This window comes from Eptatretus burgeri, chromosome 4, assembly GCF_056783735.1.
Source record: "Eptatretus burgeri isolate ZD-2024b chromosome 4, Ebu_testis_v1, whole genome shotgun sequence".
Classification (NCBI taxonomy): domain Eukaryota; kingdom Metazoa; phylum Chordata; class Myxini; order Myxiniformes; family Myxinidae; genus Eptatretus; species Eptatretus burgeri.
Window position 1 is genome coordinate 42,836,113 of NC_140964.1, and position 17,646 is coordinate 42,853,758.

The window sequence follows — 17,646 nt, forward strand, 5'->3', positions numbered from 1 at the left end:
TCGTTAAAACAAAAACGACGAACGAGAGAAGTTCCATAGCGGTGGCTGAAGGACTTGAGATTAGTTCCAATTAATCGCCTTTGTTTCATTCGTCATCAACTTGCTTCAGCATCGCATGTCTTCCGCCCTCACGTGCCGAGTTGCTCGGCGAGTAAAAATGCTGGATTGTGGCGCCTCGTGCCTTGAACCGAGCAACACAGTGCAAGGCGGCTTGTTGTCAGGGGAAACAACATGTTGGATATCAATGGGAAATAGAGATCTTCCACTCTGCAAGGAACTCTGTCCTTGATGAAAATCCCACAAGTCCGTCATAACAAACCCAGTTCTCATTTTCGAGTGGGTATCAATAAAACTTCTGGACTTTGTGCCAATGCGTATTATTTCTTTATCGAGTTGCCAATTGCCAAAATTGCCAATTGTTCATGTCGGATTGTGTGCCACATGAGATCAAGCAAGAATTGACATAATTTGTATTGTACAGCCTCAATCGACCACCATGACTGAGTCGAATGGCACCAATTATTCACTTATTAAGCCTGGTGTTGGCTTATTGGTTAGGGTGGTGGCTTGGGATCCTAGGGTCCTGAGTTCAAGCCCCGTTGGACCGATGAATTAATACACCAGGAGGTTGACTCGACCTGTCATCCTTCCGAGGTCGGAAAAATGAGTACCAGTGAACTGGTAAGGGGGACACTGCATCAGCGGCATAGCCACGTCCCAACCAATGATGAAACCAGCAACCACAGGCTGCACTCGATAGAGAGATTCACTTATTGTGGGGTCAGCCGCATATGTTTTTGGCCCAAGAATTGCAGAAACCGGCTGGCCAGGCCCAACATTCGACTGCAGGTCACAAGAGTTTGGAATTTGTTCATGGTGCGGGTGACAACTGGCCTACTCTTCATGACGGACACCGTGTGATCTTTAACGTCCACCAACTAATGCCGGGAGACGAGACGCCCAGTGTGAAGTCCATCCGAGGGACGGCACACACACACATTGAAGTCCTGCCCTGCATGTGAAACACCAGGGTGACGGTCCATAGCTGGGTCGAGATTCAAATCCAGGCTCGACAGCTCAGAGATGAGTGGCATACCTCTCGTCGAGGCTATCCTGACAGCCGGAAACTGTACGATAGCCTCGTTTTGAACAAACCAACAGCTCAACACATGGACATGTACGAAACGTCTGCTGTCCATCCAAACGTCACACATTTCACGACTCGGACATCACGACGCTCACAATCCTCGATCGAGCTTTGAGCATTGCCATTGTAGTGCGTTGCCCCGAAGGAAGATAAATAGCAGGAGACATTTTGCTCTCACGTCCACGTTGGGGCCGGGATTCGAACCTGCAACTCGATGGAAAACAATGCAGAAGCTCCGATGTTTAGTTTGCTCCACGACCAGTCATTGTGGCTGTCTTTGAAATGCAAAATGAGAAACAATAAAAAGTTAAATTTATTGTTTTGCCTTTCGCACCAACTCTAACAGGTTATAAATTGAATCAACGACTAAAAACGTTACTACTACTACTACTACTACTACTACCAGGCCCAATGAATTCCACCTCCTTTGTGGGGTTAAACGAAGGGAGAGTTTGACTCGTTTTTCCTGGACCAGCTGGCCAGGCCTGATGTTCGATTGAAGCCGACATGAGCAGGTATTTGTAAATGGAATTTGTTCAGGGTTCCGGTAATAACTTGCCTACTCTTTGCAACGACACAATGGGATATTTAACATCCAACATCCTCAAGCTGATGCGAGCACGAGACAGCCAGCTTCATATCATCCGAGGGATGTTGGACATTGTGGTGCCTGCGAAGACAGTTCACTCGGGGCAGATTGGCAAGGACTTGCAAGCAGCCATCACTCTTCAAGACTGCTATCCCGTATCTACTACCCCTGATGTTAACTCAGCCCAGTGGGAATTGTTAGACAGAAAGCTACTCTCTCTCATCCCATCTCATCTTCAATGATCCTACCCTTCTTCCCTCTCATGGTACATACAGAATCCTGTGGTGAGGAAGTTGCTCTGAAACAACTTTCTCTTCCTGGAACTTGGAAGGCTAATCTGACCAAAGGCAATCTCAGCAGTTTCCAAAAAGTCTGCAACAAGTGTTTGTCCACTCTCAGGAAAGCCATAAAACATCCGTCCAACCTCAAGATTGAATTTTCAAACTTATCTCCCACCTCTATAACATGGTAGCACCTCGTTAAGTCTGAATCTGGTGTACACTCCCTTTCCATCCCTTCCCCCTCTTCAAACGGCATCACAGCAGACTGCTCGCGAGAAGCCGCCGAAAGCCTCAATTCTGTGTTTGCTTCCAAATCTTGTGTCCCCAATCCATCACTTTCGGTACCCGTTCTTCCCTGTCGTACCAAACTGCTCCTGAACTTTGTGCCTTTTGCACCTGAGAAGGTGTGGCGTGTTCTTTCAACTCCTGACTCTGACTCTGCAAATGGACCAGACGGCATCAGCTCGCGCATCCGAAAACCTTACTCCGCTGCTCTTTCCAAACCTCTCTCTGCCATTTGCGTGAGGTCACCGTCCGTCTCCTTGGACATGTGTCAAGATCACTGCATTTCACAAAAAGGTGCAAAAACAGATCCCCTTAACTACAGACTTTCCAGCTTACTTCCAATTTATCAGCAACGTCGTGGAATCCATGATTGCAGTTGATGTGAAATCCTTCCTTTTCTCGAACAACCTCATCTCAGATCATCATTTTGGTTTCAGACCAGGTCACTCCACCTTGGATATGCTGCTTCTACTCTCCCAACAATGGATGGAGGCCCTCATTGTCAGACATGGGATCAGGGTCGTCTCTCTGGACGTATCTTGTGCTTGTGATATCTCGTACAGTCTAGCATCGCACCTTACTCTTCAAACTCTCTGCCTCTTCATTAACAATCCTCTTGAGGAAGTTCAGTCATTCACACTACTGGGTCTCACAATTAGCCATGATCTTTCTTGGGCAAACCACATTTAAAAGTTGGCCTCCAGTGACGGTCACAGACTGAGCATCCTCCGTCATACAAAATCCTTCCTTGGCAAACCTGAACTCCTATCCATCTACAAGGACTTCATCCACAGCTTGATGGAGTACTGCTCTCCCCTCTGGGCTGGCTCCCCTGCCTCACATCTTGCTCGGCTTGACACTGTGGAAACCAAGGACTTCAATATAGTATAAAATCTATCACTACGCCATCGCCGATAGGTCAGTGATCCCGGTCTTTTAATGCCTCCTTTCTGGTCTTGCACCCTCTGTTCTTTCCATGCTCCCCCCCCAAGGTTTCTGCAGGGCACACACGGTCCACCATCAATCGCCTTCTGGTGAAGGTACATAAATCCAGATTCACGACTCACCTCCACTCACTCCTCTTTTCTCCCACCTGTGGAAACAACTTCCACATTCACTTCAATCTCATTCTTCCCTCCAGGTTTTGAAGACAGCTGTTCACCACCATCTTAGATCACCCCCAATCCAAAACTGACCTTTTCTACCCTCATTAACCCCCACCTCACCCAATCCCCCCCTCCTTCCGAATGTCCAGTTTTCCCTCATGAGTGAGTATCTTTCTCCATCCATATTGTCCTCTCCTGCCTCCTGCCCTCATTCCTCCACGAGTCCACATGCCCATTGTTTGTTCTCCTCCTCCATCTCTGCTCTCGAAGTCCCCTCCCACAGTCTCTAACGTTCCTTTTTGTCCAGATCCATTCAGTGTACTCATTCTAGCTCTTCCATGAACCTCGACGATGTACACTAAAAAAAAAAATTGGGTCACAAATGAAACCCACAATAGAAAGCTCGAAGGTGAATGTCCTACTATACCTGGACACCATTCTGTTGGACGTGTCTGAGAATCTTGTACAAAGTGAAATTCCCAATAAAACTCGAGTGGAGTTTACTTATGGTAAAGAGGAAATGTACACGCCATGATAAAACGGGTACACGTGACGTCACACAATGTGTACATTGAACGAAGTGTGGAAAAACGAGCCTCGCACCTCATTTAAATACAACCTTCCACTCGAGCAGACAGGTAAAGGTGTTCAACACGGTATAAAGTCACGTGGTCAGTTTCACCCAGACTACCTGCACGTCGCTCGTGCGATCCGAGCGCCGACACACCTGATGCCATCCCTCCACCGACACACCTGATGCCATCCCTCCACCGACACACCTGGTGCCATCCCTCCACCGACACACCTGGTGCCATCCCTCCACCGACACACCTGGTGCCATCCCTCCACCGACACACCTGGTGCCATCCCTCCACCGACACACCTGATGCCATCCCTGCACCGACACACCTGGTGCCATCCGTCCACCGACACACCTGGTGCCATCCCTCCACCGACACACCTGGTGCCATCCGTCCACCGACACACCTGGTGCCATCCCTCCACCGACACACCTGGTGCCATCCGTCCACCGACACACCTGGTGCCATCCCTCCACCGACACACCTGGTGCCATCCCTCCACCGACACACCTGGTGCCATCCCTCCACCGACACACCTGGTGCCATCCCTCCACCGACACACCTGGTGCCATCCCTCCACCGACACACCTGGTGCCATCCCTCCACCGACACACCTGGTGCCATCCCTCCACCGACACACCTGGTGCCATCCCTCCACCCCCACACCCGGCATAACGGCGGACCGGACGGCGCTGAGGATACAACTTGAATCCCTTCAATATGGTCTTCGCCCTGTTCGCTTGATCCGCCATGGCCGAGGAGACGACACAGCGGCGACTTTGTTCGCCCGAACAGGCAACGAGACTCCTCCACGCTTCGCTTACTGAGGGGTGCACAAGCAAACGGCGTCGTTGAGAAACTCCAGCGAGACCTTACGTGTTTACGTCATTACGTTGAAGTGAGATCATCAAGCGAGACCTACGTGTTTACGTCATTACGTTGAAGTGAGACCATCAAGCGAGACCGTTCTTCTGATCTCTTTTTCAAAGTTATTATCCGAATTCGGTTCTGTTCATCCGCGGTACCTTTTGTACGGGTATAATATTTAACAAACCAAACGGGACTATATATATATATATTTATATATATTACACTTCCCATAATCAACGAGTACGCATAATTTATCGCTTTTCCTGCTCCTGTCGTTATGTGGGATCTCCTAATGACGTCACCACAACGTGCGCTGTGATTGGCTGTTCTGAAATCCCGAAAGCTGCGATCGGATTACTGTGACTTTCGTTGCGAAGCCTGAAATAAAATGTGTATAAGGAGCGACATGTTGACTGCACAGAACTGAGAGGTTCATTTATTACGTAAACAAACACGGCGGGAATTGAGATTGGAAGAGGGGGTTTTGGGGGTCTCTCCTTCAGGCTCTGCTGCTAACACTGATGAAAGTTTCCACAAAGCAGGTAATTTAGGAATAACGGGAATAAGATTTTTAATAAGCATTAAACACGTGGTGTCAGGTCAGGCATGGGAGCATGTGCCAGAGCGTCCACTTTCCGCCGGTACTCCAGGGGCCTCCGTCTGGCCATCCCCCAGGCAGATGCCAGTCCCATCCCCATCTCCTTGAGATTCCGATCAACCTGCTGCAACCACGAGGAACGTGGTCGGCCCACCGGCCTCCTCCACTCACGGGACTCCCTCACTGAGAGAATCTGGTGAGCAGTAACAGCGTCAGGAAAACGAGCCACGTGTCCTCACAGCCGCAGCCGACGCTCACAGACTATGCAGGTAACAAATCTCATCCGAGTCTCTCTCAGCAACCGCTCGTTGGACACAAAGTCCGACCAGCAATAGCCAAGGATTCTCCGAAGAGACCTGGTACCAAAGGAGTTAAGTCTCCGTCTCAGATCCTTGGTCAGAGTCCAAGTCTCGCATCCATAGAGCAAGACTGGAAGCACCAAGGACCTAAAGACTCGGACTTTCGTCCTCCCGCACAGGTACCGGCAGCGCCACACCCCATGATCCAGTGAATCCATGACTCCCCAGGCCCGACCCAGACGTCTATTGACCTCTGACTCACAGCCAGCAGAGAAATGAATATCACTGCCGAGGTAAGTGAATCTCTCCACGACCTCAACATGGTGTACAACGTGGTTGTACACCTTCAGACTATTTCGAACCTTAAGGCCATATTTATTAGAACCCCCAATCCCCAAATATTAGAACTCCCAAGACCCCCAAAGACCTTTAAGAACCGTTAATACCCATTTTACATTTGAGACCTTTTCGACACATTTTGACCCCGCAGACCCTTTAGACCTTAAATTACACCTTTTAGACCCCTTTGACATTTTTAAGACCCTTTAGAACTATTTAGACCTTTTGACCCTTCCACCGTTCAACCTTCAGACCATTTGACCTTTACAAATTTCCAAGAACACCATTTCGAACTTTCATTTGCAATCGACGACCTTTCAGTGAGTACATCCTTACATTTATTTTCCACACAAAACAAGTCCTGGTGAGAGTTTGCAATCTCTGATTGTTCTTTCTCGTTGTTCGTGTGTTTGTTACATTGTGCTTTTGCTTGATGCCTGATGTTGGCTTCATGGTTCGGGTGGTGGGCTTGGGATCCTAGGATCATGAGTTCAAATCCCACTAGGCTGTTTAATTAATGCCAGGTGGGGTTCACTCTATCTGTCATCCTTCTGAGGTCAGCAAAATGAGTGCAGCATGCTGGTATCCTGTGTCGGAGTGGCGACCCGTCCAGAATTGTGCCCAATACCCAAGGAGACTGCTGAGGCATCACCAACGCACTGTACAGAGTATGGTCCCGATGGATGGATGGTTTTGCTTGGTTAAATTTCAGTGGCAGTTTTGTTAGTTGTGGAATTTTAACCATTTATATTATGAGATGAAATTATATGTGTATAAGGAAGAGGTTTATGATACTTGCAGGATAATCCACAGTATATTACTACTTTATCTTATTCTGGAGCCAAATGATGATGAAAAATGTTTGTTCAATTATTATGGATAGGGTTATCAAAAAGGTAGTTGCCATTGTCGTTTGCATGCATCTTGTGGCTTATGCAGGTTGGCCTCAGTTATTACAGGAGTGTTACAGTGCCCCCTGTTGGTTAGAGTAGGAATTTGGAATTTCGCTACAGTGCTGGTGATAGCTGACCTACTTTTCTTGAAGGACACCGCAGGATCTTTAAAAAAAAAAAAACACCAAATAATGCTGGCTGATGGGACATCCAGTTTAACATCCATCTGAGGGATACACATTGATGTATCACCCTGCCTGCGAAACACTGGGATAATAGTTCATAGCTGGGTCCGGATTCTAACCCAGGTGAGACAGTTCAGAGGTGATAATTATTCAGCACAAATAATTTCGGTCCGATGATGGCAAACACAATCTAATGATTTGGATTTCATTCTGCAGTAGAAAATGTACTGATTAAATCAAAAATAAAGATCAATTACCCACAATATTACTGCCTATTCCTTCCAGGGAGAAGATCGAGTGATTAGCTTATCAGGTAGGAAAATAATTTTGCTGAGGAAGGCCTGAAATACAATGTTAGGATAATATCATGTCTCAAAAAGGTAACCTGACAAAGCTCATCTTTTGAATGGCTGTTTTGGTTGTTCCTATCATGTAACACATGCATCAGACCACTCGCGAGAGTTTGACAATGGCAGACTTAGAATTTGAAGTTGCAGGTATTCCGAAGCAGTCTTTCAACAAACGTTTTGGGTAATATGCAAAAGTATCTGGAGCATTCTTGATCACTCAATTTCTCAAAACATTTGCAGAATTATACCTCGAACTAGAAAGGCACTCGATAGAGTGCATAATTCCGCCACGCAATGCCTGATCGACAAGAACATATCAGGCCCGAAACATTTTTGAACTCGAAGGGCACTTAGTAGAGTGCATTCTTCCACACACAATTCCTGATCCACGACAAAATATCGGGCCAAATACTTTTTGTGAAATATCCTGGTATATATCGTTTTTGGACTGATCTCACAATGGTGAAGAATCACTTTAAAAATTCAAGTAGCCGGATCTGGATCTGGATCTGGATCTTCACCAAAATCGAATTGGTTCATCATCGTCACACACGCAACCTGTCCACAAAATTTCATCCGGATCCGTCCACAACTTTTTGAAATATCGTGCACACAAACAAACAAATGAAATTGCTCGTTGAGCAAGGAATTGCCGAATAACTTTGTTATTCATGATCATATCTCATGTTATTCATATCTCCATGATCTCTGAAAAAACAAAAACCTGGAAATCAATTTGGTTCTTATAAGTCGATAGTGCTACTGTTTACTGAGTTATAGCACTTAGTTTGGTCATGATCATAACTTGGAAGTCAATCTGACTTGAAATGGCGTTTTTATCGCAATTTGAAAGTTTTGACCCCGACCCCCTTTGACATTCGACCCCCGACCGCGAAGAATAGTGTTGGTGTGACACCACAATGAGACATATGGTTGGATGCAGAATTGGAAGATGCACATTTTGGATTTAGTTTGAAGTTGATACGACCATTTTAGCAGACGTTATTGTGAAAATAAGAAATTCGGTTTTTCGGTGACCTTGACCTTGACCTTTGACCTAGATTCACCAAAAACGACAAGTGTCTAAGTTGGACCATGGCCGACGTCTGTACCCAGTTTGGTCATGATCGCTGAAACGGTGTGGCTGCTACAGGGTAAACAAACACACAAACAAATAGACAGACAGACACACACACAGAATGACACACACAACTGACCAACATAATTGCCGAAATCCGAAAGATTCCGGCAATTAACAAACAAACCAACAGACAAATAAGAAGACGTCATGCAGAGCATGAGACTTGCAAAATCCAAAAAACAAATTTGATCTCAAAAATAATTGGTGGTTCAACTAAATGAACAAATAGGCAACTCTTCAAATTTCAAGTGAATCAGATGAAAATTGACAATTTTTAGAAATTCAGCCCACGTTGACCTCAAAAATACTTACTAGTTGAATTCAGTGACCTGAAATATAAATCCTCTTCAAATTTCAAGTCAATCGGATGAAAATTGAGGATTTTAAAAATGCCACCTTAGTTGTTGGCCTTGGGACTATGTTGACCTTTTTGTCAACCTTGACCTCAAAAATGATTGGCTATTTGAATTCAGTGACCTGAAATATAAATCCTTTTCAAATTTCAAGTCAATCGGATGAAAATTGAGGATTTCAGAAATGCCACCTTCGTTGCTGACCTGAGGCCTATATTGACCTTTTGACCTCAAAAGCAAGAGGCTTCTTCCTTACGACAAACTATACCATGTGGTGAAGTTCGGTGAAGATCGGTTTAAAATTGTGTTCTGTACGCGATAAACAGACAGACAGACTGACAGACAAGCCGGTAGGCGACATGGGTGGTCGCCAGACGAAGGCGAATTTTAAATATGTAGATAAGAGATCACATTAGATGGCATTTTTGGCGTTCGTTGTTTTTTTTTTTATTTTTTTTTATTTTTATTTTTTGTATACCTTGGTCGAGGCTCGTATGAGAGCAAACACACAACTCACAGCAAGGAGGCATGAGACAAGAGGGGCGGGAGTGGAAGGGACAAAACAGTGGGGAACAGACACATTAGGTGAACTGTGGAAGGGAGAGGGATGGGGATGGGACGGGGAACATGGCGAAGAGAAGATGGACATTTCAGGGACTTTCAGGAAGGAAAGCAGGAGAAATGAAGGAAGTGGGCTTGGGTGGATTATCGGGGGTAGAAAAGATCGAGGATTTGGATGGGGGAAGATAAGAGGTGGTGGTGAACAGCTGTTTTGAAAGCCTGGAGGGAAGAATGGGAAAGAATAGAGTGAGGAAGTTTATTCCAAAGGCGGGAAAAAGAGGAATGAAAGAGTGAAGATGAGCAGTGATTCGTGATTTTGGTAGTTTTACCAGAAGGGGGTTGTTGGCGGACCTTGAGCGCCCTGTGGAAATGTGGTGGGGACAAATCGCAGAGAGAGCAGGGGGGGCAAGGCTAGAGAGGAGTCAGTAGAAGACAGAAAGACCACCGACCAACCTGCGGTGATTGAGTGAGAGGCCCAAAGACTCAGCTTCATTGCGGGAGATGCCGATGATCTTAAATGCCCTGGTTTCGACAGCGTGAAGCCGAGAAAGGTGGGAGGCAGGAGCACCAGCCCAGAGGGGAGAGCAGTACTCCATCAGGCTACGGACAAAAGCTTTGTAAGTGGTCAGGAGCTCAAGAGGGCCGAGGAAGGACTTAGCACGACGGAGGATTCCTAGTCGGTGACTGGCTTTTGAGGCGAGGTTGGAAGGTTGTTCCATATAGGAACATGACGAGGACGAGGCGAGGTTGTTCCATATAGGAACATGACGAGGACGAGGCGAGGTTGTTCCATATAGGAACATGACGAGCAACTGTCCATTCATCATTTGTGTTCGATTCCCGAACCCTACGTTAGGGAATCCCAACGCGAACGTTGGGGTGAAAGCATATAGTAATATAATTGCATACTAGTCATACAGTTTTTGACGGATCGGGCTGAATTTTTTTGATAAAGAGGTTCATTATAGTGCGTATAAAAGCGCGGAAGCCGATTTTTGATTTTCGGATTTTTTCAAAAATTTCAAAGTCCCGTTGCTAGGCAACGGTGGCGGCCATAGCAACAGAGCTCAAAAGCATACAACTCAATCCTGGTATGAACCTACCAGTCAAGTTTCATCAAAATCGGTTGACTCCTCTGGTCTCCAGAGCTGTCCATTACATACAAACAAGCAGACAGACATATAGACAGATGGAAAACTTGAGAAAAACGGTAGTCTCACGACCACCCAACAGACATACAGACAGACGGAAAACCTAAGACTAAGGGTAGTCGAGCAACCACCCAACAGAATAACAAAATCGACAAACCAATATACTTGAAAAATGTTCCATTTTGCAAGTAACAAACAAACAGACAGACAGACAGAAAGGGGTGAAAAACATAACCTTTTTCACTTGCGGTGGCAGAGGTAATTATGATGCTATATTGTTGTGGGGCTGGGCGTCGGTTGCGAGCATGACCGCTAGGTGGAGCAGTAGGGTCGACTCTACCGAACACCCGGAATCTAGATCGTACCTTTCGGATAACTCCGAAAGATACGGGTCTCTTAAAGGACCGTGGATCGTCAATAAATCAACCACGTGGGAAAGGGTTATTTGCCAAACTTCAAAATACCTAGAGGCCCACGTGGCGATCTACCGAGGATTCACACCCTCGACGACACTCGTATGGGACGAGCCGTATGCGTGCTCGACCCGTGCGTAACCCGAGAGGATGGTTACCGAGGTCCCGTCGGTCCAAATGTACAATTTGCCACTTCCCAAATTTCCCAACACGCATCGTGCTAAGCCAATAAAAGAAACACAGAAACGAGCTGAAACATTTAACAGGGGATTTATTTATAATAGGGGGAGGGGGAAGGGCAGGGGGGAGCACACAAGGAGCAGAGTTATCCGATTATAATAAATGAAATGCAATATACAAGAAAAAGCATTTATCCAGTTTCTACTTAAAGACGGGGCCCCACGGACACACACCCACATGCACATACAGATACCCAGAAAGAAAAATGGACCTTCCCGCCTCGTGCAGTTTGGCTGAGATGAGTGAACCAGACCGGCATCAAGATGCGACCAGCCCAGTGCCAGTGAGATGCGACCAGCCCAGCATCGACGAGCTGCGACCCGCGCTCCAGCAGACCAGAGCAATTCGACGTTGGCGACGAGACGAGAGCAGAAGAAGGTCTGGGAGCATGCGCCGGAGCAGCGCGTCGCTGCGTACGCTTTCCACCGGTACTCTAGGGGTGTCTGGCCATCCCCCAGGCAGACGCCTGACCCATCCCCATTTCCTTGATATATTGAGCAATCTGCTGCATCCATGAGGCATGTGGTTAGACCATTGGGCTCCTCCACTCACAAAGCTTCCTTGCTGAGAGAATGTGGTGGGCAGGATCAGCGTCAGGAAAGCGAGCCACATGTCCTCACAGCCTCAGCTGACGCTCACGGACTATGCAGGTAACAAATGTCATTTGAGTCTCTCTCAGCAACCGCTCATTGGACACAAAGTCAGACTAGCCACAGCCAAGGATTCTCTGAAGAGACCTGGTACCAAAGGAATTAAGTCTCCATCTCAGATCCTTGGTCAGAGTCCAAGTCTCACATCCATAGAGCAAGACTGGAAGCACCAAGGACCTGAAGACTCGGAGTTTCGTCCTCCCGCACAGGTACCGGCAGCGCCACACCACATGATACAGTGAATCCATGACTCCCCAGGCCTGACCCAGACGTCTGTTGACCTCTGGCTCACAACCAGCATAGAAATGAATATCACATCCAAGGTAAGTGAATCTCTCCGTGACCTCAACATCCTCACCACAAACAGGTACAGACAAGATACCAGCACCCAATATTTCGTTGAAAGCCTGGATCTTAGTTTTGACCCAGGAAACCTGTAATCCCAGCAGCTCCGACTCCTCATTCAGCACTTTGGGGCCCCCCAAAAAGATATCTAAAGTCTCCACAAAGATGACTGCATCATCTGCGAAATCAAGGTCAGAGATCTTGACATTCCCAAATGATGCACCACAGCTTGATCTCTCCGACATCCTCCTTAGAATCCAGTCCATATAAGTGTTGAAAAGTGTGGGGGCCAGTACCCACCCCTGATGAATTCCAGTAACAACTGGAAATAAGTCGAAGATTGGACCACCACATCTCACAGCACTCTGAGCACCAGAGTAGAGTTCAGACATCAGATTTATCGTTTTTTGGTGGCACCCCATGAAGACCAAGAATCCTCCAGAGGGCATCCCGATTCACTGAATTGAATGCTTTACAGAGATCAACATCGGCTGCAAGCAGCCCCTGCCGAAACTCTCGTCTGCGTTTGGCGAGTATCCGAAGGGCAAAATTGCTTGTGTTTATACCATTTGTCTGTTGCTGGTAACCTGGAGTGTTGACATATTTTCCAGTGCATATACTAAGCTGCTTTGTTGTGTGTTTCTGCCTGTTATTTCTTTGCTAAGATGAGGCATCCTGAGATATACCATTCCTTATGTGCCATCAACACACATAGGGCTGCAGAGGCAGTTTCATTGGCAAGGAGTGCAGTCCTCGACGGGTCACCACTCCAATGCAGGTTACCACGAATGGTTATCACCTTAGTACACTGGTACTCATTTCGCCTACCTCAGAAGGTTAACAGGCTCAGTCAACGCCACCTAGTGTTAATTCAACAGTAGACAGGGGCTCGATCTAAGGACCCCAGGTCACAAGACAGCCACCTTAACTACTAAGTCTACACCAGGCTATCAACACCACCAGGAGCATCCTGAGAACACGTTACATTCCTTCTTTATGTTCTGCATGTTCTATGCTTTTTCTAGTATATTGTTACGAATCTGGAAGCCATTTGCACACAGACAGACATCAGCCCCCGCAGTTCAGTTATTTCTATAAGTATGTGTTTATAGTCAGGGTCCTGTCCTTCTGTCTGATGGAAATTTTGTGTATGCGCTACGAGTTACTTTTATAGTCAGTTTTTTTAATATCTTTAAATCTTCACCCTTCATTTTCGCACCATCGCCATCCATCGCCAACGTGCAGCGTGTCACGTACAGGGGTGAGGTTCCCTCCGCCCACCGTGAGCTCGTCCAATCAACGGCGGCCACGAGTCACCCGACAACCCCTCGTCCAATCCGGAGGCGAGTACCTCAGAGCGTTTCCCTCGACCCGCGGGGGAGGGGAAGGATAAGACGAGGTGGCGAGCCGTGGTCAAAAGGGGTTACCCTGTCGTAAAGAAAGAGGAGAGGGTTGGTCGTGGTTGGAGCGTCTGCAGTCTTGGTGGCAATTGGCTTCATCTGCAGTCTTGTTGGCGATTGGCTTCATCTGCGGTCGTGGTGGCTTGGTCTCGTCCGTGGGCCGTGGACTTCGGGTTGTGGGTTCGAGTCCCACCGTGGTGGTTTGGAGTCAGTGTGACCGCACGAGGCGGGAAGGTACCCCGGTCTGGCTCTACCGAATAAAGACCTATTTTCTTTTGGGGTCCATTTTCTTTTGGGTGTGTGTGTGTGTGTGTGTGTGTGTGTGTGTGTGTGTGTGTGTGTGTTTGTGTGTGTGTGTGTGTCCGTGGGCCCCATCTGCAAGTAGGATTGTTAAGTGCCTTGTGCATTGTGAATTACATTTCTTATTCGTGATAATTCTGCTCTGTGTCTCCCTTCCCGATTATTGCCTATTGTAAAATAAACCCCCGTGTTAAATGTTCCAGTTCGTCTTCCATGTTTTTCCTTCATTGACCCAGCACGGTGCGTATTGAGAATAAGTGAGGCCGTTTGGGCCGGTAAGTTGTCATTGGGTCTGACGGACTCTGGTAATTCCACTTGGTTACACTGGACCGAGGTCGCTAGAGCGATCCGGTTCGACAGAGCCCGTCGAGGGTGTGGTTTCCCCGGTGGCTAGAATGCATGGTTATTTTGGTATATTGGAGATCGAGACAATTAACCCTACGCCATGTGGTCGAAATATTGGCGTCCATGGTCCGCTAAGGGACCCGTGACCTTTGGAGTTGTCCGAGAGTCACGACCTAAATTCCGGGTGTTCGGTGGGAGACGACTCTACTGCTCCACCTAGTGGTCGTTTATCACCGCCGAACCCCGGCCCACAACAATATTACATACCAATTCTAACCATTACTACTACTACTACTACTACTACTACTACTACCTTTATGATCCTAATTACTCCCTTTTTGTGCGATCAGCTCTCTCCACATCTCTATCCTGGGAATCTTCTCTATGCACCTCCACCTCTCTACTGTCCCTCCCCACCACCTGCGCCCACTTCAGTTATAACCTGCTCCGTCTCCTACTTCTTAAATGGCCCCAATTGTTCCCCCACTTATTGTCAGGTCAAACGGTGAGGCCCAAGTCTTTCATGAACCAGCTGGCCAAGCCTGATGGTCAACTGAAGGTGGAAGGAAGATGAAATTTGACCACAATATGCTTTCTCTTGCCAACTTTATCCACACTCCGTTCCTCCCCACTGAGCCCATGGTCGGGTTGTCGGCAACTAAACCGTCTCCCCCACCAAGTTTCTTGGTGAGGAGGGTGTATGATATGGACAACCAGCAGGATGAAGAACAAAACCTGTCAAAGGGCGGAGGAGCTCCTTGTGAGCCAACGGCCATCCATATCTAGTGCCCCACTGTGTCTGCAGACGTCCTCCTGCAGTTGGGTTAGTTTTTCTTTTGGAGGTTGGTAGCAGGATTTGCACTCCGGCCACCGTAAAACACTTCATTCCGCAAAACATTCGAGAAGCATAAAAATAATCTGAAAACCCACTCTGTAGGAGTACATCTTGTGCAACTAGCTTCCCTTCGCAGGGCAGCTCACCGGATGACGGGATTGGGGCAAAGCCTTCGGGAGCCCAAATCTTTGATGATGGGAGGGAAAGCACGGGGTAACATTCCCTGGTCAGATTGCAGGAGAGTGTCGGGGTGGTGCTGAGGTGTTGTCATACGCAGCGACACGCTGTTCTGACGCATGCTCCCATACCTAACCTGACCTGACCCACTGAGCACATGCCCCAACAACACAGATGCGCCCTTAGTGCCTTTTCGGAAATATCCCTTACACCTACCCACTTCATGATAACCTCATTCCTGAAATCCTTAGGAATTCCAACCATAAGCGGTATCAGAATTAAACCACAGACTTTTAAAACCAATTTTTCCTGGTGGACGAGAGGCCAGAAAACGTGGTTTTGAAACGCTGCCAATGCCTCCACTTTATTGATGTGGACATTTTTTTTTTTATATCAAATGTCATCTAAACAAGGATTCCTTGCTTTGCCAACGAACCTGCGAAATCCTGCACAGAATCCACGTGTGACATACAATCGTCCAGCGAGGATCGACGCAAAATTCATTCCTATTAAGACATCCAATATCATCAGCCTGTATATATTCACCAGGCGTGGGAATCTGGCTGATTATAGGTGTGGCTGATTACAGGTGTTTCAGGGACGTTTATAATGATCATGTTCAAAGCATCTTATATGATGAGGTGACCACGTACTTTGCCATCAGAGATATAGCTGAAGACTATCTGAAGATCTAATTTCAATGTATTAATGGCACGTCAGACAGAGGTGCTGGAAGCTGGAACAGATCTCACACTCACAAAACAGTCTGTTTTCAGCTCCCTTGCGCCCCCTTATGTTCCTCTGTTCCTCTCTTCCCATCTCCCCATCCCACACCCCCCACCAAACCACCCCCCCATCATGGGACAACGGAGCGGCAGCTTCCGGCGAAGAGACGCTGGCAAGGACTAGTCGGAGTTCGAAGCGGTATGAGGATCCGGGACCTGTTCCAGGAGCGACGTGTTGCTTTTAATGCTCCGCAGGTCAGATTGCCGTGGTTTGATGTTGGTCGTCGGAGGCAGTATGACGTCACAATATTGTCTACCTTGCTCGGTATAGCTTTCAGGGCAGGAGTTAGAGATTGGAACTGATTGCGCAGTTATGGAGTTCAGAAGGCTCATAAGGTTGGAGCTTTGCTTGCTGAGCTAAGGTATTATTTCACAACTATGTCGTGTTATGTACGTAATTATTTAAATATGTGTATTAATTTACAAAAAAAAAACATATTGATTGGTTCTCTGCCAAAAGGCAGGATCAGTGCTGCGTGGGATTTTCACTGGTGGATGTCAAGGATGACATTTGATGGGTTGCCATTGCCTTCACAGCAACAGTCAGGTTTTTTGGGATTCGATTGGCTCACAATGACCGACTCTTTGTGTGATCTTTTAACGTCCACCAGCAGCAAATGCTGGCAGATAGACGGGTCTTCCAGGTAATGGTCCCATTTGACGGACCGTCACTCATTGATGCAACAACACCCCACATGCGAAAACACCAGGATGACAGTTCTTAGTCGGATCTGGAATCGTACTCAACCTGGACATCTTCAATGTGACTGCTACCTTTGCGCTGTCCCCCCCCCAAGCTCCATTGTACTGTGTACTATGACAACGATCAGTTTTACGACACAAAAATTATTTGTTGCTGTTATCTGAGATTCACAAATGCTATATATGTCAGTTCATAATTGGTTCACAAAATATTTCGTTGGGTTTTTAATTTTGATGCTGTTTTCATTAATTATTATTTCTCCTATCATTAGACATGGCAACACACACACACACACACACACACACACACACACACACACACACACACACACACACACACACACACACACACACACACACACACACACACACACACACACACACACACACACACACACACACACACACACACACACACACACCATGAAAAGAAAGGATCATTACAAACACCCATCACATCCCTCCAAACATCTTAGTCCAATGTATGCACCAAACAGAATCATAGATGGTGTTTAAACATCAATGGACTGATATCACATTAAATATGTAAAGAATTATATCCTTGTTTCACAGTCTTATTTTTGGAAGCTTCAAAACCTGTTGTTGTGCTCTTCCTTCTCACTGAAAAACACTTTGTGAAAATCATTAAAAGGTGATAAGTTGAAACTACATTGTTATTTTCATCATCATCATCATCATCATCATCATCATCATCATCACTTGTA

The 17,646-nt window shown here is 46.9% G+C and overlaps 2 protein-coding genes across 9 annotated transcripts in view; one reads left to right on the forward strand and one right to left on the reverse strand.

Moving 5' to 3' along the window:
- PDE6D (phosphodiesterase 6D) overlaps window positions 1-17,646 on the reverse strand; it is a 71,116-nt gene that overhangs the window by 17,114 nt on the left and 36,356 nt on the right. The window contains exon 1 of one of the 3 annotated variants that reach the window (XM_085877708.1): window positions 4,692-4,892. The exons of the other annotated variants lie outside the window; for them this stretch is intronic. Coding sequence (XP_085733834.1) covers window positions 4,692-4,741 — 50 coding nt within the window. The 5' untranslated portion in view covers window positions 4,742-4,892. Of the gene's footprint in view, window positions 1-4,691; window positions 4,893-17,646 lie in introns of those variants that run through there. 3 annotated transcript variants of the gene reach the window in all.
- LOC147027908 (peroxisomal targeting signal 1 receptor-like) overlaps window positions 14,140-17,646 on the forward strand; it is a 69,673-nt gene continuing 66,166 nt past the window's right edge. For 2 of the 6 annotated variants that reach the window (XM_085877666.1, XM_085877667.1), the window contains exon 1: window positions 14,140-16,414. In XM_085877666.1, coding sequence (XP_085733792.1) covers window positions 16,404-16,414 — 11 coding nt within the window. In that variant the 5' untranslated portion in view covers window positions 14,140-16,403. Of the gene's footprint in view, window positions 16,415-16,436; window positions 16,582-17,646 lie in introns of those variants that run through there. The other 4 variants (XM_085877663.1, XM_085877664.1, XM_085877661.1 and 1 more) reach the window with 4 other exon arrangements.